Raw genomic sequence first — 25204 nt, 5'->3', positions numbered from 1 at the left:
GACGGGGACTATCTGAAAGCAGGCGTGCTTTCAGACCTCTGTGGATGCTGAGGCCACCATTGAGCACCCCACCTGCTGCGCCAGATCTGTTGATATTGAGGGTGCTGCAGGAATCTTCTTAGGGGACCTTGTGCAGCAGGGCCACTCTTTTGCAGGTTCCTGGTCCTTTTCCTAATAGACAGAATGTGGGTACGACGAGCTTCCAGTGCAGAAAACATTTGGCACTTCGTGTTGCTCAGAAGGTGCGGACAGCGGGCTGGGCGGCCACACTTCCTGGAAGGCTGGGTGGCATGTGCGGATCAGAAGAAGGTGCAGAGCACTTCACTTTCACTTCCTCCTGTCCCTGCAGCTGCAGCAGTCATGTGACACAAGACCCACCTGTCCCTTCCTGCCGGTACAGGTGCTCTCCCCACGTCAGCCTGCGCTGGGGCACCTGCTAAGACACCTGTTTTGCTCTCCGAGAGGGGCAGGGCCATTCTGGGCCAATTCTTTGGCTCAATTACAACAAAATAAGCTGTTTTGTTTTGGCTGAGACCAGTATATATAATAAGATGGACCAGTCAAAGGAATTATGGTTAATCGTCCTCCGCTGGCAATGTAGAGTATTAAAACGTGTGATACTGAGATCAGACAACAGGTTGAAAATGAGTTGATTGCTAAAATGTTGAATATAATTTTATTTGCATTCGCCATGCAGATGTTTGATGGAGACAGCGTTTCAGGTATAGACATACAGTGCACCTTACTTGAAGCACCTCTTCCATGATTGACTGTCAACATGGAACATTTAGAAATACACACGTGTTGATCGTTAGCATTTATTTGAACGTTTAAGTACAACACAAGTGTCATTACACAATTGCATTTAAAAATAGCCGTAAACAAAAAGTTGCTACAACCGAGAATAAGGTGACATGAAAAAGAAGCCAGCCTACAGATTGTCAGGATGGTTGGATCTTGGCGTGTCTGTTACATTTTCTCTAAGAAAGTTAACTCTGAAGAGGAAAGCTTGAAATACCTAGCATGCACTTTGAAAGAAGAACGTTTGTTCAAACTAACACAAGCCCAACCAGATATTGCCAATGTAATATTCTAAACCTTTGGTCTTTTCTCTCTAATAAATGTGTTTTTTAAATAATTCCAATCTAAAGCTTTGTTTCAGTGTATATAGGCTTTTTATGGCTGAAAACTAATAGACCACAATAGTTAATTAAAATTATAATGAACAATTAAGCTTTTATGTTTTATGTAGCTAATTTAATTTAGCTGATTCCTGCATTTCGGTATATACATACAGAACGAATGTAGCAAGCCACTCAACTCAGGCCGATGTCACTACAGAGGGAAAAAAGAAACTCTACATTTGATCTAATTATTTTAAAAGTTTAGAGCATGTTTTTAAAATGTTAACAAAGAGTTCAAGAACCTTTTCAGTTTTCAAAGAAATAAAAATGAGATAAGCTTAAGAAGGTTCAGGGACCATAAGTGAATTTCAAATTGCTTTTTAAAAAATGCTACTTTCACATCTTGGTACTTGACATTTTTAAACTAAAACATGTATATTCCTTCTAACTAATATACACAATAAATAACAATTCTTCAAATATCAATTAAAACACATATACATCGATCATGGGAACAGAAGCGGGTATCTTTTTTACCATCAGCTGTACCATGTATAATTTAAACTTTGTTACACTCAAAGGTAAGTAAATGTGTGAGATCGTACTTATGTTACACCAATTTTATCGTACAAAATTAAACTACTATTGCTAAAAATCAAGGCAAGCTGCCAGAAAAAATATCTAAATGGTCCGAGTGATGAACAGATTTGAAACATCATACATGCACTTAATTTAAATAGAATATCAAAGGGAACTCAAAAAATATCAAATTCACGGAACTAGAAAACTCGGTGCTGGTGATCTTCACAGAGCAGTTGGAAAAAGAGAATTACAAAAGTTTAAAAATATATATTTGTGCGTGTGTAAGAAAAAAATATTGACAAACCCTAAACCAATAGGAGCGCTGTAAAATAGAAAAAACGATCAGAAAAATTGTTTAAATCTCAGTCTAACTCTAACTTGGGCATTATGTCTCGTAGAGCTGACGGGAAGCTGGATGAACCTGGTGAACGCGAGTAGAACTAGCGCAGTCCGCAAGAGTCCAGTTTAGAGACCAAAATCTGTCTCTGAACCCAACAGCTGTGAGGGCGCAGCGCTTAATTACTCGCCATCTCCATCTGATCATGTTTTTGGCTGTTTTGCATGCGGTTAAAGTGTGCTTTGCATAAATATTTGTCACCACAGGTCATTGCTTACAAATGTAAAATGAAACTTATTTCTCTGTGTCTCTGTCTTCCGTTTCTCGGCAGTAAAAAGAGAACTTGAAATAATGTTATCAGCAAGTTCACAGTATAACGCTCCATCTTACACAACCGAAAGAGAAGTATTTCAACACGTTGTGCGGTCCCCCAGACTTCCAGATTTTACTTTTCGCTGGCAAGGAATATAATTTTTGCTAAATGTTTTATACGAATCAAGTTGAAAATAAATGCTGGAATTGTACGTCAGCACAACAGCGCTGTTTATAATGTCATACTTTTGATTACAAAAATCCCAAATCATAGTATTTCAAGCATACCAGAAGCTACAGGAGGATATAAAGTTAATGTAAAAATGTGTAGTGTTGTTTAGATTTTTTTGTTGCAATTTTCGTTTTTCTTCTTTAGTAAAAAAAAAGAACGGAAAAATGACAGAGTTCCAAAACTCATTTGTATTATGCAGTTCTGTAGGGGCTTTTGAATGAATATAACAAGCTTCAACATAAGACATTCTTGTTAGGTATTTTTTTAAACAACGCCCTAGTACTAATTAACGCCTCTGTTTGTAGGTGCTAATTCCGATCCGGCAACCAGCTGAAACCCATAAACTAAGCTGTTTTGACAACTGTCTCGCAGTGTGCTACTAGACCAACAGCTCGGTTTGGGGACGATTCGCAAAGAAGTCTCGAGTCTCTGAAGAAGTACACAACCAAAATCACCACCACAGATAAAGCAGCTGAATTTCATCACCATCTCTGACGTTGGAGAACTGAGTCCTCGCTCTTTCTTTTGCGAATCGGTCTCTGTTCTCGGAATAGAAACCCTCTGGGAAATCATGAATGGTGAGTCTAGCCTGGACCTTCATGCATGACTTCCGATCTACTGCGAGCAGGTGTCCGGCACGATGTAGAGCTCATCGTCAGTGGCAGCCGTCTGGGAGGAGTAGTTGAAGTAGAGCGAGGGGTCATTGCTGTAGATGGCGTCGTCCTGTTGGTCACACTGCATGTAGAGGTCTTCGCTGTTTTGGGTCTGTAATCTGCAGAAAACCCAATAGACAGATGTCATTCAATCTGCAGATACATTTTTCTCTGCTTAAAAAAATGTGTACTTTACAGTATCATGGTGAAAGCAGAGAAAGTAAGGCAACCATCATACACAATGACCATTCAGCCTATCCAGGCTGTTGGTTAAGGGATCAGAGGATCTTATCCACTCTTTCTTGTGGGAAGCAAGAATGAAATGGCTGGGCAGCAAACTGCCCTTTAAATATACTTTCACTCAGTGGGAAAAAACATTTTCATTTTTTTATTCCCCTTTGTTTCTGCCCTTATTTTGGCCTTAGCCAAGTTTTGCATGCAAGGATATTTGGCTGAGAATTCAGGACCCTCTGAACCCTAAAATCATTGTGCATCATGACTTAAATCATGGGGTCTAAACCCACCTGCGACAGTATAAATTGAACTGACAAGTGAGCACGTTCATCAGTAAGTACAGAGCCTACAGCTGATTTTGATTTTGTACTGCTATCATTTTTAATACTTCATTTGTGTTTTATTAATTTAGATTTAAATATTACAGTTTATATAGTCCAAATGGAAGGAATATAAAACAGATAGAAGGACAAGGACGCGGAATGCAAATTCAGGGTTTGTGTGGTGCCTGTTAGTGCATTGTTAACACAGTAATGCCTTCGTAGTTTAGTAAATACATCTTGAAGGACTCAGTAGTTACACCTTCAGTTCTGTGCTTTTTTAATAACAAATTTGTGCACACTGATGTGCTGGTTTTTGTGTTCACTGACTGTTTTCTGTGTTCTTTGCTACTATCATCATGCTAGTTCCACATGGTAAAAGATGTTTTTGTATTTGAGTGTAACACCCTTCTCATCTTCTCCTCTGTTAATGTGGCAGTAATATGACAGTTACTGATTGCCTCCACAGCCTAGCAATTGAGATGCTGGTTAGCATGACCCTGACTCAGCAGGAGTACATGTACACCACTGTGAAACCCTCCCCAAGCCAGCTCCACATGGTGCTCATGACAGCTGTACACATGATGACCAGGACAGCCCAACCACAGCCAGGAATCCCCCTTTGCAAACTCTCGGTCTTGCATGTCCCATTGTGCAATTTTCACAATCTTAGTTTCTGAGCAAAGTGCTCAGATCAAGATCACTCTGAAGTAACTGTGAATTTCCCCTATTGCAATGTATTGACTTTTCAGTATTCCCTTGCAATTGAAAAGTCAGTTGTGTACTGACAGTCCTACACGTAACGGCTAGATAGCATTAAAATGTCATGTGTGAAGACTCAGATGCCTTTCCAATCACTTTCAATGAAAAGGAAACGTTCTTTTCAAACAAGAATGGTTTAAAATTTCTGCTTTGCATCTTTCGAGGCACTAATCGCCTGGATTCACTTTTCTTTTTCCCAGACCTGTCTCGGATCTTAAAGGGGAGCTGAACATTTTTAGACTCTATGACTCTGGCTGAACCCAGACAGACAGATGCTTTTTGTCAGACGACAACCTTTATACCAGTGTCTCCTTTCGCTTTGAGAAAGATGTTGTTAAGAAATGCATTTGGTGGCAGCAGTGCGCTTCCATAGAAAGTGTACCATAAAATAAGATGGATTCTATTCTTATTTCCTGTTTTTCTTACCTATTTGCTCCACTGCTTGCAGCTGCATGAAGAGATGCTTGCTGGCCTTTTTGCCCCCAGTTTGAATGGCTGATCTTCACATTCTCATAGACTGCCTGGTGCTGGGCTGGCGGAGGTCTTGCTGTGGAGGCTATGTATCGGGGACTGCCAGGCTCTGGGCCACTGCTCTTCGCATCTTTTGTGGCTTCTGCCTGCGCAATGTTTGCCGATCTCCTCCTCCACAGAAACAGCACGGCCGCAGTCACAGCCAGCAGCACCAGTGGCAGCAGACCGAGTGTGAGACCCAGGACCAGGGGCAGATCTGAAGAGATCCCTGTGCTATTTCCTGTGGCATTTCCTGAAGTGATGTTTGCAGCCATGATCTAATAGGAGAAAAAAAAAACTAAATATGTGTTTTTCCGTCATAACTTTCACAGTGTCACTTTAAAAGCATCGGCAAATGTGGAATAAACAGGACAAAAAGATCATCAACAGTCAAACTCAAATTTACATGCTGCTGTTATTCTACCTTGCAGACATACTGTACACTCTATATTGAATATATAGTATTATTCCACTATAACCACCATGTCTTGACCCAGAACTCGGACTGGCCAATCAGGCAGTTCAGTCAACAATGGCCAACAATTAGGAGGCAAATAACTGCTTTGATCACCGAAAGTTGAACATGGTTACATTTAAAACTATTGGACACGGAAGTCCAAAATTGAATCCAGAAGGTGAAAATGTTTTATGGTTAAATCTCCATATCCGATACTGTATTCTGTATTTACATACAATATGAACTTGATTTTGACCCAACTGTCGGTGCTGTGCCATTTGTTCCTTTCCAGATCATGGCAGATAGTTCTTCCTAAAAGCAGTCATGCATGACTTCTCAGTTTGAGGATCTCAGTTTTCAATATCTGTAATGTTAGTCTCCCAAATGGATTTCGGTTCTACCTGGTCTTTCCTTCATACCAAGAAAGTGTTAAACTAAGCCTTCTGAATTGATTTCTTCTTTGAAATTGCTATATACAGTACATGTCAGTTAATTAAGTTGTCTCTAATGCAAACCAGAAGGCAGAATGCCCAAACCTGTGATTCTTTCCTGTCTTGTTGTTGGGTGCCATGATAACCTGCAACAGTCTTGTACTATCTTTGGAAACAATCGTGAGGTTTACAGTCAGTGGCACTGATTTAGAGATCATAACAAACCTTTCGGGTAGAAATCTCTCCAGTCACCAGTTCTATCGTATAGATACAGGACCCCCGGACCACAATGTACATTCATCATGCTAATAACTCCACCAACTCCAAAACTGCCACCAATACAGCAGCCTCTTAGTTTAATGTGGGACAGGTCTCTGACCCCCCATTCCACATGGACAGTAAGTTGTCCCTCAGTCCCTCAGCAAGCTGGTTAAAGTCAAAACATCAAGAAACACTAATAATCAATGACATTTTGGGGTTAATCTTCATATATCATCGTATCTCCATAAATCAGCTTAAAGTAATGCAACATGCTCACTTTGGTAAGACCTGGAAACCTAGCAATGTGTCACGAAGCTCATACTTCAGAACAAACAAAAACTGAACACTAACCTCCATCCTTTTAATTTTTCTCGTTACATATGCAGGACTGCAATCAAGAGCAAACAGAGACAGAAAAAATACCGATATGTTTTATGAGAAATAAGCTGATTTATGCAGGGCAATCTATGTGAATAAGTCCCTTTACTGTGTTCTTATGTTCTGAAATAGATCATAGCAACATGTTTGTTCTCAGACACCCTAACTCTAGAGAAATATAGAACTGTAATTTAGTAAATGACTTACCAGACACACAAGCCCGAAGCACTGCAGAATTCACATCAACTGTCTCTCTCGGGTATGAGCAAAACTGCCTTCTCAATATCCTGATATTCTTGCCAAAAAAAGGAAATAAAGTCACCCTTGTCCATACGCCAGTGCTGGTTCCTCTTTTGGCTTATGTTTGTATGGGTGCACGATTTCTCAGAATGACATGCTGAAATCAAAAGGGAACTTCACACAACATGCACTGGAGTGGTATCGGTGTCTAACTCAGACAGATCTACACCAGACAGGAACAGATGGACTGCATGTTATCCCCTACCTCATCACCTCTCCAGCGGACCATTTCCTGTCATTACAAATTCATTTGCTTGAAAATTGAACGTGCATTTGGCTAATCGTGTGCTTTGAGTTGAAATGCATTTAATGGTCCCAGCACTTCCCCAAGTCAGATTCCTGCAGTCCTGGTATTTATGAGGACTGCAGCTTTGTAATTTGTTGTGTACAACCTTCTTAGTGTTACAAAACAACACGTTAGGTGTTGCAAGTTCATGGCATCATCCATCCATTTTCTAACTGCTTCTTCAATTCAGGGCTGCCGAGGAGCAGGAATCTCTCTCAGCAAACAACCACTTTAAGGAAGGATACACCCTGTACAGGACACCCGTCCGTCTTAAAGGCACACACTGACTCAAACACTCTCAGGGCCAATTTTCTGCTTTGAATTGTGGGGGGAAACTGGAACACCAGGTGAAAACCCACACCAACACCAGGGAGAACATGCAAACTCCACGCAGACAGCACTCCAGGTTCAGAATTGAATCCAGGGCCCCAACGTTGCGAGGCAGCAATACTGACTACTATGCCTCCATATTTGCTTGGGGGGGCAAGGACACAAGGCAGGGTACACCCTGGATGGGACACTAGTCCAACACAGGGCAGAGGCTCATTATGTTTATTATTATTTCAAAGACAGCTAAGGCAATTTACATGGATTATAGCAAGAAAAATGCAACACATTCTAAGCCAAATCACGTAAGTGGAATAATTAAAGGGTTCAGCAGTTTTGAAAATGCAGTGTGGGGGTTTACGTAAAACAGGCAGCAGTCCGATACATGGACAGAAACACAAACGCAACAGGGCAGCAGCTGTGGTAGAATGGAGCAGCAGAAAACCGAAACAAGGGGGATGCAAATGGCAGGAACAACAGAAGACTGTTAACGTGCTTTATTCTTCATTCTGATCTCTGACCAGCTGATGTTGTGGTTTCACTAAACAAATAATCGCTGGTGAAATTGTGAGATTGCTGAGAAGAGTCACTGGAGATCAGCATGTGTTGTATTCATTACGACAGGCTCCAAGGAAACTGAGTAAAGAAATAAAACAAGAATCATTCCTGGTCTCAGCCGCCCTAGGAATCCCTTGCTTTCATACAGTGCCTTTCATCCCAGAGAATACCAAAGCACTTTATATCCCACTTTATCCCCCACTAAACTGCTGTATGCAACTGGGGCAGCAGACGCAGCACCACTACACAACAGATCAGGTGGAGAACGAGCACTCCATTGTTAAAGTGAGAGAGAACTTCAAGATGGCCAGAGACTGCAAGCATAGACTTGAACTGAGCCAGGACACCATGGTGTGAACACCATGCTAACAAAGTCAGGATCTCAGTTTAACATTGCATCTGAAGGACATCACCTCCTACAGCACTGTGTCCCCTGTCAACACACCGGTGCAGAGGAAAGAGTGCCACCTGCTGGTATTGGTACTGGTTTTCTTGGGAGATTTCCCATTTCAGTACTGGCATGATGATAATACTACTGCCGCATTTTGAAGGGCACGGGGCAGGGTACACATATGGTGTCACACAAGTTAGTGGATTAATGCAGGTGAAAATCAGCTGAGTCTCCTAAGTAATGCTCATCAGCCATGGATACGAAACTTGGGGGGAAAAAGATGTCGATTCTTGTAAAGTTGCTGACTCCCACAAACTGCAAAAGACATCTGCGGAAAAGGGGAAGGAAGACACAAATCTAAGGTGCAAGCCTAGACAGAAAATCTTAGGCTTATACAGTATTGAAGAGCTCATCGTGCGAATCAGCCAATAAGTGGATGAGCTTACAGTAATTGTTTAAAGTTAATCAGTTCCTTGGAAGACCAGTACTCTGGCTAAATGCTGGATGTGTCAATAATTAGTAGGGAAAAAAAGAAAAAGTTTAACAAAGTACAATAGAGTCTGAAGCCATATGAATCTAAGGTCAGGCATTATTACTAACAATGCACTGGCTTCAGAACATTATCTTAAATGTTTCCTATTTGTTCATTTCTTACTCATTCTGCATTTGCTGCATTTTGTGCTCTTTTATTTTCCCATCTTCTCTGCCCAGTTTCCAATAAAGTTGTACTGATGTGTCAGCCAAACTGACCTTTTTCCAGCTGTGACAATCTGGACAGTATGACATCATTATGACATCATAATGAATACAAGACCACAGAGATGGAGGCAGCAAGAAGGAGAAAATAGGGACCCATCTGCTGGGCTCCCCCACCGTGAGTTGGGAATTTTCCCATGACTGATAACCGCTTCAGTTTGCTCGGTGTACTGAGGTGTGTTGCTTTGCAGGGCAGTGTTTTACCTGGTCTGGGCCGGATGAGCAAAGATAACTGGGTGAAACTGGGAACCCCGAAGGATGTCTGGATCAAACAGCTGGTGAGACACAGGTTTCTATATTGTACACTATATTGAGATACAGTACACTGGCACAAAAGGGGCACAGTTCAGTGCACAAATGTTAATTCAGCTGGTACTTTATGGTGAAAAGCTGTGCAGCTCCTGTTTGATATGAAAAGTGCCATTACAATAATCCTTTCTGTAACTAGAATAAATAACCTCTTTACAATGACAACTTGGGGAGTACTCATTTACACAGAATGCGAGCGGCCGGTGACGCAGGGGTCAGCATGGCTGCCTCGCAGCGCCGGGGCCCTGGGTTCAATCCTGGACCTGGGTGCTGTCTGTGTGGAGTTTGCATGTTCTCCCTGGGTTTGCCCGGGTTCTCTCCGGGTGCCCCAGCTTCCTCCCACCCTCCAAAGACATACTGGTTAGTAAATGGACTTCTGGGAAAACTGGCCCTGTCGTGAGTGTGTGTGTGTGTGTCCTGTGAGGGATTGGGGTCCTGGCCAGGGCGTATCCTCTGAAGCTTGTACCTCCAGGTCAGGCTCCGGCGCCCCGTGATGCTGTATTAGATAAAGCAGTTAGAAAACAGACAGGATTTCACAACTGCCCTAAGACTGAACTGCATCAACCCTGGAATCAAACATTTTACCTGCACTGAAATGCAAAAGCATTTTCCTGGATTGATTATCTGGCCTGGGGAAGACAAACCTCTGTACAAGCATGAGCTGGGAAATGAGAAAAGAGAACCGATTGTGCGCACTAGTTACACCTGAGCTGAAGAGGGCTGCTGAATTCGAGAGAAAGCTTAGACTTGGACCCCTATGCGGTAGATGTAACAGATGCCTGTGACATATGATACCCTTGATTTCTCTGGTAGATTCGGTTTTCCACAGTCGAGAGTCTATGTATAACCGTCGTGTAGCTGTGTAGCTAAAATCTATTTTTCACATATACAGTATTCCAATCTGGCATTCTGGCAAGAACAGGCGACGTTGCTCTTTTCAACCCAAATGAAGGCCCCTGCCCAGGTCCCTGTATACTATTGGTGTTGCTGGCTTTGGCACAGTGTGAAGTAAAACACTGTGTTCTTTGATTTTTTCTCCCCTGTTTGCCCAGCAGGGCCTGCAGAGATACAGTTTCATCGCTACCCGTCACAGGTCAAGGTGGGAAGTCAAAGGAGATCTGTGGTAAGAGAATGAAGAAGAGTCATTATAGGCCAAGTGACCAATACACTGTAGAAATAAACATACCGTTATTGGGAAGGCAAGCAAGATTTGTTTTCCCCCTCGTAAGAGATGATAACCTTTCTTCCTCTCTTAAACCTGGTTTGTACAGTTTAGTCAGTCTGGTGGGACATCAGGCTGAGGATTGAGTGGCACCAGCAAGACCAGAGCCTGGTTTTGTGAGATGTCAGAAACTCAGCAAGGCTGGGCCTGGTCAGTACTGGGATGGGAGACCTGAGGAAAACCAGGTTGCTGCTACAAGTACTGTGGGTGGACCAGTAGGGGGCACTGTTCCCTCCAAACCAATATCCCACTATCGTGACCATATGGACTGAGTGCTGTTAGATGAGCTGCCTATTCAATGGCACTGTTAGTAAGTGGGTTTCCTTCCTCCTTTGTCCTTACCAGCTTTGGTAAGGCATCTTACGAAATACAAGTTTGGAAAAAAAAAGACGAATTGCTATACACTCGACTTTTTGCACAGCACAGCACGGGGGGTTTGTTAACTTCCTTAACGTGATTCTAAAAAAAAAAAAGTATTTCAACGCTGCCCGTTTCCCCAAACCTTTATGCTCTTTCTAAAGCAATACATCTCTTAACACGTTTTACAACGTTTACGTATTTTCAAACGTGGTAACATAATATTCCCTTACAAAACGCGCATTGTGGTGCATTATAATCACGCATTACGGGGATGCACAGGTGTCCACACAGTGCCGTAAATTATTACGAATTACATTATTTACATTATTAATACTTATTTTAATGCGCGGAAGAAAGTCATAAAAGCAACTCTAACGCATAGTTGGATGCTTTTGGATATAGCCCCCTGCTCAATTCCCTTTTTTTTTTCCTGAACCGCATCTAGCAAGCAACTCCCCCCGGCGCTACCGCGACGTGTTCGCCTCACCCCGTTTTAATACCGGGCTGTCCGCGACGTGACGGCAGGAGGGTTCACGGTGGAGACGTGTAACTTAGCGTGTGGGTTAGCCAGGTGACTGCACCGAAAGCAGAGCGCCGGCCGCACTCGCGATGAGCGTCGGCGCTGTGGTGGCCGTGTCCGCCCGTGTGTGTGCGAGGGAAGATGGCGGAGTCGGGCGGTGGGGAGTTCGTCCCGGACAGCCCGCAGAGCAGGTGAGGATGAGCCGGGCTGGGGGGGAACAGACGGCGAACGAGTCCGCACCCCGGCTGTTTATCTGCGGGGCAAGAGCCGCCGACTCACAGTTATCAAAATATCTGTCCGCCAAAGAGAGAGAGAAAGAGAGAGAGAGGGGAGGGGGGAGGTTTGCAAAAACGAGCCAAAAAACTGAAAGTTTGGCACCCGCTTGCTTCAGGAGGGCATCGCGGTGAGTGTGGCAGGAAACACCGGGGACTGCTCCTCTAGCTAGGCCTTTGCGGGGAAGCGGAGTGCATGTTCTTCATTGATGTAAATGTTGTGGGTTTTTTTCAAATTAATTTCTCTGTTGGTGGTGGCATCCCCCCCCTCCTCCACGATTGGGAGGTGTCACAGGCCAGGACGCCCTGCAATTCCGATGCTTGTTTATAGCATCCGTGTGCCAATAAAGTACTTGCTAACGGTTGCTATGCATTAAGTAACGCTGCAACGAATTATTTCAGAAAAGCATTTTAATAAACCCAAAGTAAGATAATTTCCAAATAACGTAGTGTCGGATTTCTCCAGAATCAGAGGAAACGCGACAGTGCGATGTTTATATGACAAATAGATAAGGGTGCTGTGTAAACTGTGACTGGATTTTGTTAGTTTACTTTCACCAGAAAATCTAGTTAACACCTACCTTTTTATAACGTTTTAAAAGGGTATTGCGCTCGGACGTATATATTTCACATATTTCACGCTACGGAGCGTAGTTAGTCACGTTTTGAGCCACTTTAATTACTACTGAAAACAAGCATCCTGTAATACAAAATACTGTAGTCGTAATTATTTTTTTTTCTTTAAATGTTACAGCATGTCAGTTACGGCATGTTATGCAGGGTATAACAGTAGGTGATTGGGATTAAAGATGTCATCTTGCTACAGATAGTTTCTGTACGCCGTGCATGTGTTACAAGTCGCTCACTCAGAAGTGAAACCTCAGATGTCAAGCTGCTTTCGGACGCTGATACTCCTCCCCCTGCCGGATCGCTGTCCTTGGTTTACGTGAGAACGCTTTGAACTTCACTGTTTCCAATATCGAAACAAAACAGCCCACTGTTCCCGGAAAAACGCGTGGACGAGGCGGAAGCGGGTTTGAATGAAACCGCAGAAACTTCATTTTATTTCCCCTCCCCGCACACGGCACGGTGTCCTTGCACTAGGCCGGGTACCTACAGCGTACAGGAAACCCCCCGGTGCAACGGACTTCGGATGCAACGGACAAGATCTGCTCCAGGAAAAGCAAATCTGTAAAAGGCGGAAATACGACCTTTCCCCGCGATAACGATCAGCTGCACAAATAAAACAAATACAATACAAGGTTGAAATAAATCAACAGCATGGCGCCCTGTATAGTGGTCAGTTAGGATGGATGTTTCGTATGCTTCCTTTACGAGTTATACGGTATATTTACGACGCATGAAATGAAGGGTGTGTATATTTATGATAAAAAGCACAGGAGCAATTATCGTTGTGTTGATTGCAATTGTTAAAAAAGTCAAAAGACCTAGTATGCATATATAGTGTACGTATAGTTTTCTATATAATAGTGTTTTGGGGTTAAAAAACGTCATTCGTTCTTTAACATTTACATTTCTGCAGTAACAGACCCCTTCCTCCCTGTTGGTCCTCCCACTGGGTTTACTGTATTTTTATGATGAGAAAGTGTTTTTTTTTTTCCTGAAACACTTTCAGTGGGACATTTCTCCAAGGAAGCACGTATTTCCAACGCCACAGTGATGCTCCTTTGTCTCTACCTTTTCACTTTTAACAGTCTTTTGTTTCTGCTCATTGACGTTTTCCCACTGGAATTAGATAAAGGTTGTTAAACCTGTCAAGGATGAGAAAGTTTACACTGGACCTTTTGCTCACATTGCGCCGCATCAGTCTAGATGTATTCGGAATTTAACTGAAAGCTGGCCGGTGCTCTTGAACTTAGGATGCGACTTTTTCAGACCTTCGCTCGTGCCAGCTCAGTTTCTCAGGTAGTCCAGTGAGACACCGCGGAGCTCCCGAGCATTTTAAGTCAATTTTTCAAACGGGGAGATGTCAAACTGGCCTTGCCCTTCCTGGTATGCAGTTAAGCCACACTGGCTGATATTGCACGGTTTTAGAACACGTGCAGACTCTTCCTCCCTTGGTGGTTTTACCTTTTGAATCGTGTGGATTGCACGCCTTAAAGAACGGAAAGCGTGTGTGCGGAATACTAACAGGGCATCACCGCTGCCAGCGGAGACGATGAATTATTAAAAGGTACGGGGAAGGGGAGGATGTGCTGTGCCAGAAAGATGACGATAATGACGACGATGATGATGATGCAGGGATGTGTGTGTGGGGGGGGGGTTTGTCTCTTGCAGCATGGCTAACAAGAACAGCACTCTGCGGTGCACCTTCTCAGCCCCCAGCCACAGCGCCACCCTCCTGCAGGGGCTCTCTGCCCTGCGCGCCCAGGGCCAGCTGCTGGATGTGGTGCTGGCCATCAACGAGGAGCGCTTCCAGGTCCACAGGGCTGTCCTCGCCTCCTGCAGCGACTACTTCAGGTGCCTGTACCTTCGGGGTCCTTTGTTAGAATCTCGGGGGGCAGCCGTGAGATTGGGGAAAATCTGAATCAAATAAAACCTGGTTTGTAAAACTGAGTTGGCAGGTGGATTGCCAGAGAGAGTGCGTTCTTAGTCTGTCTCATTTTAAACTGCTGCAATAAAAGACCTTTCCATTGTTAATGATTTAACAGCTCAGTCATTTCGGATCGCTGAGCGTGGTGTACGTGCATTGTGTTCAGGTCTATTGTCCTGCACATTAAAGGGAGACTAAAGAAAGTGTCCATGCGGCAGAACAAAAAAAGTGCTCAGGAATTTACCTTTTTGTGTCCATAGGAGACTCTCAAGTGAGCTGTACTTTGCTGGAAAATCAGCCTTGTTTTTTGGGTTCATCGCATTCCTGCATAGATTCCCTTAATCAAAGAAATGTATTAAAGTACAATTCGAAGTTTTGTGAAGGATGGAGAAATCATATTTTAAGAAGTGTGACAATGTAGGGCAGAAAACCTGAAAGATGAATGGGGTCCCTAGGGGTCTGACCACGACTTCTCAAGAGCTCCACGATTCTTGCCTTTTGCAGCGTGAGTGCTGATTGCTCGTGTTCTCGATCCTGCCCTGCAGGGCCATGTTCACGGGTGGGATGCGGGAGGCCACCCAGGATACGATTGAGCTGAAGGGCGTCTCGGCGAGAGGGCTGAAGCACATCATCGACTTCGCCTACAGCGCTGAGGTCACGCTGGACCTCGACTGCATCCAGGACGTGCTGGGGGCGGCGGTCTTCCTTCAGATGGTGCCCGTGGTGGAGCTGTGCGAGGAATTCCTGAAATCTGCCATGAGCGTGGAGACGTGTCTGAACATCGGGCAGATGGCCACCACCTTCAGCCTGTCCTCTCTGAAGGAGTCGGTGGACGCCTTCACTTTCCGCCACTTCCTGCAGATCGCAGAGGAGGAGGACTTCCTGCACATCCCCCTGGAGCGCCTCGTCTTCTTCCTGCAGAGCAACAAGCTGAGGAACTGCAGCGAGATCAACCTCTTCCACGCCGCCATCCGCTGGCTGCAGCACGACGAGTCCCGGCGCGCCGGGGCCAGCCAGGTGCTGTGCCACATCCGGTTCCCCCTCATGAAGTCCTCGGAGCTGGTGGACAGTGTCCAGACGGTGGACATCATGGTGGAGGACGTGCTGTGCAGACAGTACCTGCTGGAGGCCTTCAATTACCAGATCCTACCATTCCGGCAGCACGAGATGCAGTCGCCCCGGACGATAATCAGGTCAGATGTGGTGTCGCTCATAACATTCGGGGGCACGCCCTACACGGACAACGACAGGACAGTGAGCAGCAAGGTCTACTACCTCCCAGATATTAGTGCCCGCCAGTTCAAAGAGCTGACAGAAATGGAGACAGGCTGCAGCCACGCCTGCGTTTCGGTCCTGGACAACTTTGTCTACGTGGTGGGAGGCCAGCACCTGCAGTACCGCAGTGGGGAGGGCGCAGTGGATGTATGCTTCCGCTACGACCCACACCTCAGCCAGTGGCTGCGGATTCAGCCCCTGCAGGAGAGCAGGATCCAGTTCCAGCTGAACGTGCTGCAGGGGCAGCTGTACGCCACAGGGGGGAGGAACCGATCGGGGAGCCTGTCCTCCGTGGAATGCTACTGCCCCAAAAAGAACGAGTGGACCTACGTGGACTCGCTGAAACGGAGGATATGGGGGCACGCCGGGTCGTCCTGCGCAGGCAAGCTGTACATATCTGGGGGGTACGGTGTTTCGGTCGAGGACAAAAAGACCCTTCACTGCTATGACCCAGCATCGGACCAGTGGGAGTTCAAGTCCCCAATGAATGAACCAAGAGTGCTGCACGCGATGGTCAGCGCCAACGGGCGCATGTACGCTCTCGGAGGCCGGATGGACCACGTCGATCGCTGTTTTGATGTTTTGGCTGTGGAATACTACGTTCCGGAGGCTGACCAGTGGACTACGGTGAGCCCCATGCGTGCAGGGCAGTCGGAAGCTGGGTGCTGCTTACTGGACAAGAAGATCTACATTGTAGGGGGCTACAACTGGCACTTAAATAACGTCACAAGCATTGTCCAAGTGTATAACACGGAGACGGACGAATGGGAACGGGATTTGCACTTCCCTGAATCTTTCGCGGGAATAGCCTGTGTACCAGTCATACTTCCACAAACAACAGCTCAGCGGTAACCGTTCCCTGGAGCGCATCTATCCCATGATGGTAGCGTGAACGTTCTGGGAACATTGCAATAAAGACCAAATCTTCTCCACTTCAAATAATCCTGCTGGTTTCTAAAAACAGAACCAGAACCTAAGCAATTTCGGTATTTTTTTCTTAACGTCTTTAAATATGTTTTTCAAGAAAACTGAACAACATGTCAGAGTGTTGAGTTTCTCCCTCCAGATTTAAGAGCATTTCACACTGTACAGCAGGGTGTCCTTTCAGGTTTATTGACTAATTATGTACTAATGTACTAATTCGTTAATTATTTTGTGTGATAATTAATTGAACGTGTCCATTTTGGTAAGAAAGTAAGCTTAATTACAAGACGTAAGCGGCCAAGTGTTTATGCTGGTCATAAAAATTTAACACCATGCAAGCTGTTTTTGCAGCTTAGCTTTCTGGAATCTGCAGCTTTGCTCTTTGAACAAAATGAAATTATATGTGAGATATGATTTGACGATAAATGATAGCCTCAACCTTTTTAAAATGTGCATGACTATCTTACCAGTTTGGTTCTGGTTGAATGAATTGTATCTTATCTGGTGAGATTCAAACATACCCTTGCCCTTAACAGTTCTGATCCGAAGATGAAATCAGAAAGATTTTTATTTTCCACTCCTGTATCTGTCTTTGTTCTTGCCTTTTCTTTTTCTGTCACCAGTTTTACTTTTCATTGCTGCAGATCTACTGCGTGGGCATCAGCTCCAGCATATTCTAAATGTGGCAGAAGGAGATCTTCAGACCACCCTTTAAGAAAGGAACATGAAATAGAATAAAGTATTCTTCTGCAGTGTAGTGCCTGGAGGTAATGGAGCCACCTAATTATTCTGCAGGAGACACTACAATGGATGAAGGCATGGGTTGATAAAACTGGAAAACCCAAATGATTATACCCACAGAGATAAAGCAGTTTCTATGCTCTTGCTCTGTTACAAAGTAAGGCACTTATTTGGAACTAAAGCCTCTCGTCTTTCACACAGGAACGGATATCTTGCGCGAAGGAGCAGGAGGCAGCTGGGGCTGGAGTCTCTTGAGTACTTGAGATGGGTGGAAATTTCCGAGTTTGTTAGCCTGTCACTTGCAGAACTGAAGTCTGCCGTGGTACATGAAAGAATCTCGGCTTCTGTATTAGAAGGATCATGCATTTTGAGTTATTGCCATCCCTATGGGATATAAAAAACAACTTTTTTTTCCTGTGAGGCGTCACGGTTTATTTGCCAAGCACAAACTTGTCCTTGAGATTGGTCTGTCTGGGATGATGGTGTAATGGTTAGCAAAGCTAACACACATGTCACCAATTATTCTGATGTCCTCCCATCTTCCAAAGACATACAGACTAGGATGCACTAAACAGATGTGTGACTGAAACAGAACCAAATGCACATTATTTTTTCCCCTTTCTTGCACCATATTCGCTAAGCACATAAACTAATGAAAATGGAAAGATGTATGTACAGTAGGTGATTGATGGCATGTGAAATTCTAGGAGGTTTGTATGTGTTTTTTCCACAATACCACAAGTTAGAGTGAAATTTAAGCAGTTGAATCCTGCTGTACCAAGCATCGATTAAATTGTTTTTATTCAGGCAAGATCAGCTGTCACCTAAGCCTACAGTTTGCTGGGGTTATGGTTTTAAAGTACTGATCCAGGAAGACCTGATTGTAAAGAAATTTTCAGCCTGTCAGTATGTGCAGTGTCTTAGTGGTTTGGACTGGTATCTCTGTGATTTCCAAACTGGGAGAGAGTATTGTATTTGCTGTATATTTTGCATGTTAAGACCTGGAATGTATGTTTTATCAGTTTAATCCTGCTTCTACTTGATATTCTTCCAAAGGGAGAAGAGGGATTGATTATCCCATTTTATCTGGGATGTTTTCTTTGGGTTATTTGCTATTGGGCCAGATTTATTATGTTGGGTTTTTTTAATTTGTAACTAAATAAATCAGTTCTAAATGTTTTCACCAAGGTGAACAGAAAATCTTAATTTAATTTTATGGGCAAAGCATTTCAAATTACTTGAAATTACAATCAACCAATTGTGATTTTTTTTTTTATTTGCACTGGCATTTTTTATTTCTGTACAAATTCCTTTTTAAATCTGGCCCTTGTCTTTCATTTGCATGATTTGCAACTACCTGAGGAATGTATTATGATAGTCTAATCATGTTATTTACACCAGATTGTGTGCTATTCTTTGCAGATTGATAAAGCTACAAACTAAGTTGTTTTTTTTAAGTGTTATAAGCTAACTGTTCTGAAACCTAGTCGTTGCCCTTGTATATACTAAACGTTTTTGTAAACGTTTTTTGTCACCACATGGCTACAATCTCCTGACGTCAAGGGAGTAGGACATGAAAGGCAGTCTGCATGTGGTGGTTTGATAATCTTCAGCTCTTTGACTGTGATGGGTAGATGGTGTTGGAAATGGGATGTTTCATATCTAAAGTTGGAAGTGGTTAGGGCTCTAGAATCGGAACTAGAAGGCTGTGAGTGTCCCTACAGCAGACGCTGCTGTAGCACTCCTGAGTACAGTCCTTCAGTCCTGCTGCTCAAGTCCGGTGTGAAGCCTGTAATGGAGTAGCAGGTGGTCTTGACGCCTTCAGTCCTCTGGGATCAGATCGAGGCTTTTAAGTCTCTGTGCTCGAGTACGGGCTTAAATGTGTACAGTACAGCTTCTCTAACAATTGTATGTTTTTTCAAGCGGATGTTCGACAATCATAAAGGATTGTTTCTCTTTTGGTAGAAAGTACTGTTAACCTGCTCTATGATTTTTCACCCTTAATAAGCTCATGTAGGATGGTGCTATTTCAATCACCTTTCCAAAACTACACCTGAACACCTCTCTAAAACACACTTTTGCATGCACTGAAAGGAGCACAGTCTTTAGTTTAGAGATAATCTGGGGTCCTCCTCAGTACAAAGGTGTGCATGCTTTCTGTCTTGTAACTTGTGACAAAAGCAGCATTCCTTTCCCTGGAGCAATAACCAGCTGCTGCTGTCATTTGTAATTACAATTATGCAACACATGATGAGACCCTTATCTGAAATACAGGATGCAGATCCGTGTTACAAATCCCAGAGGTGGAGCAATTTGGAATACACCTCTGTAATACAGATAAAATAGAAGTAATGCTGAATTACACTGATTGCCAAATGACTGGATGTGGAAATTTTGGTCTCTCCTTTTGAGTGACTTTTGCCATGTTGCAGTCTTTCCTGTGCAATTGCAAAACAAACTTTGGCATCATTTAAGGACTGCATATTAATTGGGTGTTAATTTTACAGTTGTGACATGTTGTCTGCCTTCATACTACCCTTTAATCTTCAGTTGTGTTAACCATCTTGAGAGACAGCAGTGGCTTAGAAGGGTGGAAGGCTGAAGGGGGAAGAGATTTAACATTGCAACCTCCTTGTGATGGGGGAAGTGATTTAGTGCTGCACCAGCCTCATGATTCTAGCATTCTGGTGGCATGGGGGTAGGTCAGGAAAAAATACACATTCAGCTCTTCAATGCTTTTCTGTAAGGCTTCAGCAGCTAAATTGAAACGTTAGGCGGAATGCCTCTTCATGCCAAGTCATTTTACTTCCCTCAGAAACCCAGTTTGACAAACTGAACAGCAGATGTTAAAACCATCTTTTAAAGTAGCTTTTTGACCTTTAAAAATACAAAGCTATTACATTTTTTGATGATTTATAGATTGCATATTTGTCCATCCTTCAACTAGTTCTGCTGAAGATATAGGATTGCTTCTGCAAAAGTGGTCCAGTAAACCCACAAATTTAATTCCCGGTTCAATGGCAAGACTTACATTAATTAATGTCATGTATAAGCCAAGCTCTCGTGTTCATGGGAACGCTGTGAACTCTCGAAGGTTGTTAATGAATGGACTTTGGATGTAAAACCACCATCTGTCTGCATTTATCTGTGGCCAAAGACTGAAACAGCCTTGGAACATTGGTCTGCTCTGCCTACTGTCATTGATCAGCTCGCAGTAGAAGTGGAGTGATTGGCATCCCTCTTCCAGCACTCTAGTGCTTGAGCTCTCAGCACTTTTCTCATCGGGTTAAAACAGTCAGAACTTTGTAAACTTTTTTATGAATAGAAAATACTGATCTTTTGTCATACAAAAACAACCAATTACTATTTGTCACAGTATTTAACATAGAATGTACTTCTTTCACAGCCAGCTTTTAGATTGAGTGGGCTTCTGTCCATCTTGTTCCATTGTGTATTGAATTGTTTTAATCCATGTTCTCAGTACGAAGCTCTTGTGTGTGCAGTTGTTTAATTTTTTTTCTCCCAAGATAAAACTGTATGGCTTGCTGGCAAGTATTGTACAATGTTATTGTCAGTTGCTTTGGGTTTGAAATTGCAAATCTATTCTGTTTCAGTTTTACAATTCAATTTTGAATTGAGAGATTTAAAACTGGAGGTTATAAATGAGATCAATTGGTCTGATCCTTCTGTGCAGTCCTGTGTCAGATTTTTATGAAGTCCTGTATTTGCAATCTGCTCTGTTTGCGTCAAAAGAAGCCTGGAATGTGACTAATGATATCAGTCACTTGACAATAACTTTTAAAGCCTTGAACAAGGTCAGGGTAAAAATAGCAGTTGTATAAATTTAAATCATGTTTGCAGTACGGGACCTAGCAAATCAATTTGCATATTACAGGAATTTTAAACTTAAAACTGGGCCACTGTCTTTTTTTTCTCTAAATGGAGAAATTAGGAGCATTATAATCATACGTCATCCCTGGAACAAATCCATGTGCTTCAGTGTATTTATCTGGATCAGACAGAAAGGACGATATATATGAAGGGAATGTTGGCTGTTGGTTCTATTAGTAGTACTCTGAAGGACGGGTAGATTTCAGAAAGATTTCTGAGGATAGCAAAATTATCTTAACAATACTTAGTATGTCTAAAACTAAATGTGTTTTTGTTAGCAGTTTTATGGAATATAAATATGTTCTGAGTTAGATGTAGTGATTGTTTTCAGTTGCAGGTAATTTCTGAAGCTTTGGACTACTTGTGCAGATGACCCCTTTTTCGGGATATATGAACAAATTTGTATCCCATGTTTTCCTGTCTCTACAAAACAGTTCCGGTGTTTGAAGTGTGGTGCCTGAGTTAGTTTCTGCCTTCACTAACTGCACAAAGCCCCCTCAAAAAACACATTGTCTTTTGGTTTTCTGTTCTTTGTATTTGATACACGTGCTTTGTGGATGTCGCAATTTGGGAATGCTTTTCTGTGTTTCTATTATAGTAGCTTTTGTCTTATTTATTAAATAAAGATCAGGTGGTTTAGATTTTTTTTCCTTCTGTAATAATCATCTTAATAAAATGGTACACTTTTTTTGTTTTTGTGATCAGTGGTCCAAGGTAGTTTTTTATTCTGAACCTTTTGTGTAAGTGCTACTGCAAGGTTTACACAAGGTTGTGCTTTCAAGCTCTAGTCCTCGGTGGCTTGAAGACTTTTCTTCTAAAGAGCCCAATTACGTTATTGAACTAATTATTTCATTAATTTTATCCCTTCCCCCCCACCCATTTTAATGCAGTTGATTTAGAAACACGCTACATGGCCCTCTGGGTTGAGACCTTTTGGAAACTAAGTGTAATTAAGCTACTATGAGTTCTAATTAAATCAGAAAAGCACAGTATAAGTGTAAGGATATAATTTTATTTTATTCTTATTATTATTGAATGCCACAAAGTCAACACAACACAAACGTATTTATAACTATATTATCGTTGTTATTCGTGATCCAGGGATCAGCTTGCACAAGGCTTATCCCATTTTGACTTCCTGAAGTAATTGTAAGTCCTCTGGTCGCGGACGACAGGTTTGGGTCCAGGAAGGCTTTCCCTGAGTGCACCAGCTGCCCTCACAGCTCCCTAGGAGCAGGCGGAGAAGACTGAAACTGGGTTCAGGTGGGCGCCCTTGCCGCACCGTCGGGGGCTCGAACCCGGGACTCCCGCGTCACTCAGCAGGGACCCAGCCCGGTGAGCTAAAGAGAGATCTCTCTACAGCCCAGTAGCTGTGGTCCTGCTATCACAGGGAAGGGCAGCGACGTCACCTGCTCTGTTAACCCAGCTCTTACACAGTACCTGTTGGCCGTAAGCGTTATAATATCTTCTAAATTCTGTTTAAACCACTTAAATTAAACGAGTAATAGATAATAAAATGCAGTGAATTACTTATGTTCATGACGATGATTATATTATCATCTTTTAGGAACGTTTAGCTCATAATGCATACCAATGTGAAGTGATTCAAGCCATTCTTTTGCTCACAGATGTGAACCATGAAAGTATCCCAAATTGCTATTTGATACCCCTCGTTGAGTTAGTTCAGCATACAAATGGCCGTTGTTCCAGATTCTTAGCTGCGAGAATCACATTGTGATAAGACCGGTTTTCCGATTCTTCCGTTCCTCTACCTGAAGTTTTGTTGAACCAGTGGAGCTCAGAAGAGTACTGGGGCTCCCTCTAGTGGCAAGCCTCAGTCACACCTTTTTCCCACTGTAATGACAGGTGATCGCTGCCAGTAGGTACTGTATCGACTCACCAAAGAAGTTCCCACCGCCTCTTGCTTTCTCACATTCCTGCTGCTCAGCTTCTGCCTGACAGCACTAGATAATTACCTTTCAGCTGGTCCCAGCAGCGATTGCACAAGGTCAGCCACTCATTATGCAGTTTAAAGATGGTATGATTAATATTCTCAAGAGGATAATACAGTGCCTTGCAGAAGTATCCAGACCCTTGCACAGTTGTCACATTTAGTTACTTTACAGCTTGCAGTCATGATATGTAGAATCCATATTTGTTACATGCACCATCTACTCCACAAAAAGCAAAAAAACAGACAAAAAGAGATTAAGAGGAAACAAAAATTTGGAAAATACAATTGCATACTTTACGTATTTTTGCTGTGGCACATCTACATTAATCTACAAAATTAGATTAGTGCAATAAGTTGTGTGGCCACTCTGTGCAATGATAGTGGTTGGCTTGATTTCAGAACAAATACACCTGTCTCTGAAAGGTCTTTCACTCGGGTAGAAACTTTCCCGCAAAGATTCAAACACGAAAACCATGGCTCTTTCAGAACAGCTGAGCGATAAAGTTATATAAAGATACAGTTCAGGAGAAAGGTAACATTTCAAAGAGCCTTGATATCTCGTTGAGCACGGTGAAGGTGGCCGTTAAGGAGTGGAAAGCACACAGACGCAGCCTGAAGGAAGAGGTGAGGGATACAGAGCTCAGTGGCTGAGATGGGAGAAAACGTCCGTGGGTCATCAGTGTTCTGATCACTCCAAAAAAGCGTGTGTATAGGTCTGAAAACAAATGTAAGATTTCAAACGTGGCAAAATGTTTGCCAAAATAAAATGGAAACTTTTTGATCTAATTGCAAAAGAATGTTCTTGACCGGCACAGTCAAAGGCCTGACTTGAACCCTACTGCTTTTACAAAGCAATGTTTCACTAGAGCTTCACGATGTGTGCAATGGGCTGTGAGCCAAGAATTCAGCTATAGCAAACTCTTTTGAGTGCGGCTGCAACATCCATGCAGCACCCTTGGCACTAAATAGCATTTCTCATTTAAAAAGGAATAAAATAAAATGCTTCACATTACTGGTGTTCCTTGGTCACTTGCGTTGTGAGACAGATGGCAACATGGTCACATGTGATGTCAAAAAGGAAAACTTATTTACATTATTCTCCTTTTATCCCAGTACTGGCCATTGCCAGAAAACGTGCATGCTGCAGTACATGAAATTTACTTTGGTGCTTTTTTTTTGCAAAGAAAAATACAGAAATGTAGTTATATTACTTATAAATCTTATGCAATATTCATTTAAATAGTCTCTTTTGACCATTTGTTTGAGAGTTTTTTAAAGTGATTAATATTTTATGTTTAATAGAGGTGATCTTGCATCTGTTAGGTATGAATCTTCCTGTTGTCACTAATTATTGATTAGCTTAAAGATAAATATTCTAGGAAAAAAGACACCTAACTAAGGGAACTAAGGGAGGAAATATATAACTAAAGCACTGAATGGAATCCTTTGTGACTTTCTAGAAAATAGTACATTATAAATCATTCTCTGTAGAATTCAAAATAATCTTCTTTGAAAAATCCTTTCCAGGGGACATCTTAAATAAACAGAGTGATAGCATTTGCTCATCTAACTATAAGCTCATATCAACAGGCAAACGTTTTTGATATATGCAGCACATTATAAAAGTAGGCAAGGCAGCTGATGGTATCACCAAAAATAAAAGATTCTACAGCTGATATTATTAAATAATACATGAGTGCAAAAAGCGTAACATTGGATCACAAAAAAAAGACATGTGGGGTGAAAACTGAAATGCATAAAGAGAGATTTAGTGCATTGGTCTTTTACTTGCAGGGTAATCTGCACATGAGTTAGTTATGACCTTGTTTTCAACTCTTGGGCTCGAGAGATCAGACCTGCTTTTCAATTATGCAAGAGAACAATCTGCGCTTTCCAAATTTTCATGTCATTCCATCTTAAACAAAATGGCATTTATAGGACAAAACGTCAGATTAGGAAACATGCGGTACA

General features: G+C 42.7%; 2 protein-coding genes across 5 annotated transcripts; one reads left to right on the top strand and one right to left on the bottom strand.

Annotated features, from left to right (window-relative positions):
- Window positions 1-657: 657 nt before the first annotated feature.
- LOC148638984 (uncharacterized) lies at window positions 658-7238 on the bottom strand. The gene is made up of 3 exons (XM_088621735.1): window positions 6801-7238; window positions 4983-5344; window positions 658-3359 (listed from the first exon to the last, which is right to left on the bottom strand). Exons 2-3 carry the CDS (start codon window positions 5339-5341, stop codon window positions 3203-3205), a joined length of 516 nt encoding a protein of 171 aa, XP_088477861.1. The 5' UTR covers window positions 5342-5344; window positions 6801-7238; the 3' UTR covers window positions 658-3202.
- Window positions 7239-9300: 2062 nt separating this feature from the next.
- On the top strand, window positions 9301-21980 carry klhl26 (kelch-like family member 26). Of its 4 annotated transcripts, none has more exons than XM_088621731.1 (4): window positions 9301-9489; window positions 10576-10643; window positions 14193-14375; window positions 14994-21980. In XM_088621731.1, exons 1-4 carry the CDS (start codon window positions 9349-9351, stop codon window positions 16573-16575), a joined length of 1974 nt encoding a protein of 657 aa, XP_088477857.1. In that variant the 5' UTR covers window positions 9301-9348; the 3' UTR covers window positions 16576-21980. The 4 variants fall into 4 exon arrangements, with proteins under 4 accessions (XP_088477857.1, XP_088477856.1, XP_088477858.1 ...); XM_088621730.1 differs by having other exon boundaries at window positions 10573-10643; XM_088621732.1 differs by lacking the exons at window positions 9301-9489; window positions 10576-10643 and adding an exon at window positions 11445-11813.
- The last annotated feature ends 3224 nt before the right edge of the window (window positions 21981-25204 follow it).

This window comes from Lepisosteus platostomus, chromosome 27 (assembly GCF_059453375.1).
Source record: "Lepisosteus platostomus isolate fLepPlt1 chromosome 27, fLepPlt1.hap1, whole genome shotgun sequence".
In the NCBI taxonomy this organism is placed as follows: Eukaryota; Metazoa; Chordata; class Actinopteri; order Semionotiformes; family Lepisosteidae; genus Lepisosteus; species Lepisosteus platostomus.
The sequence above is the reverse complement of the archived record's forward strand: the minus strand, read 5'-3'. Positions and strand labels throughout refer to the sequence as shown.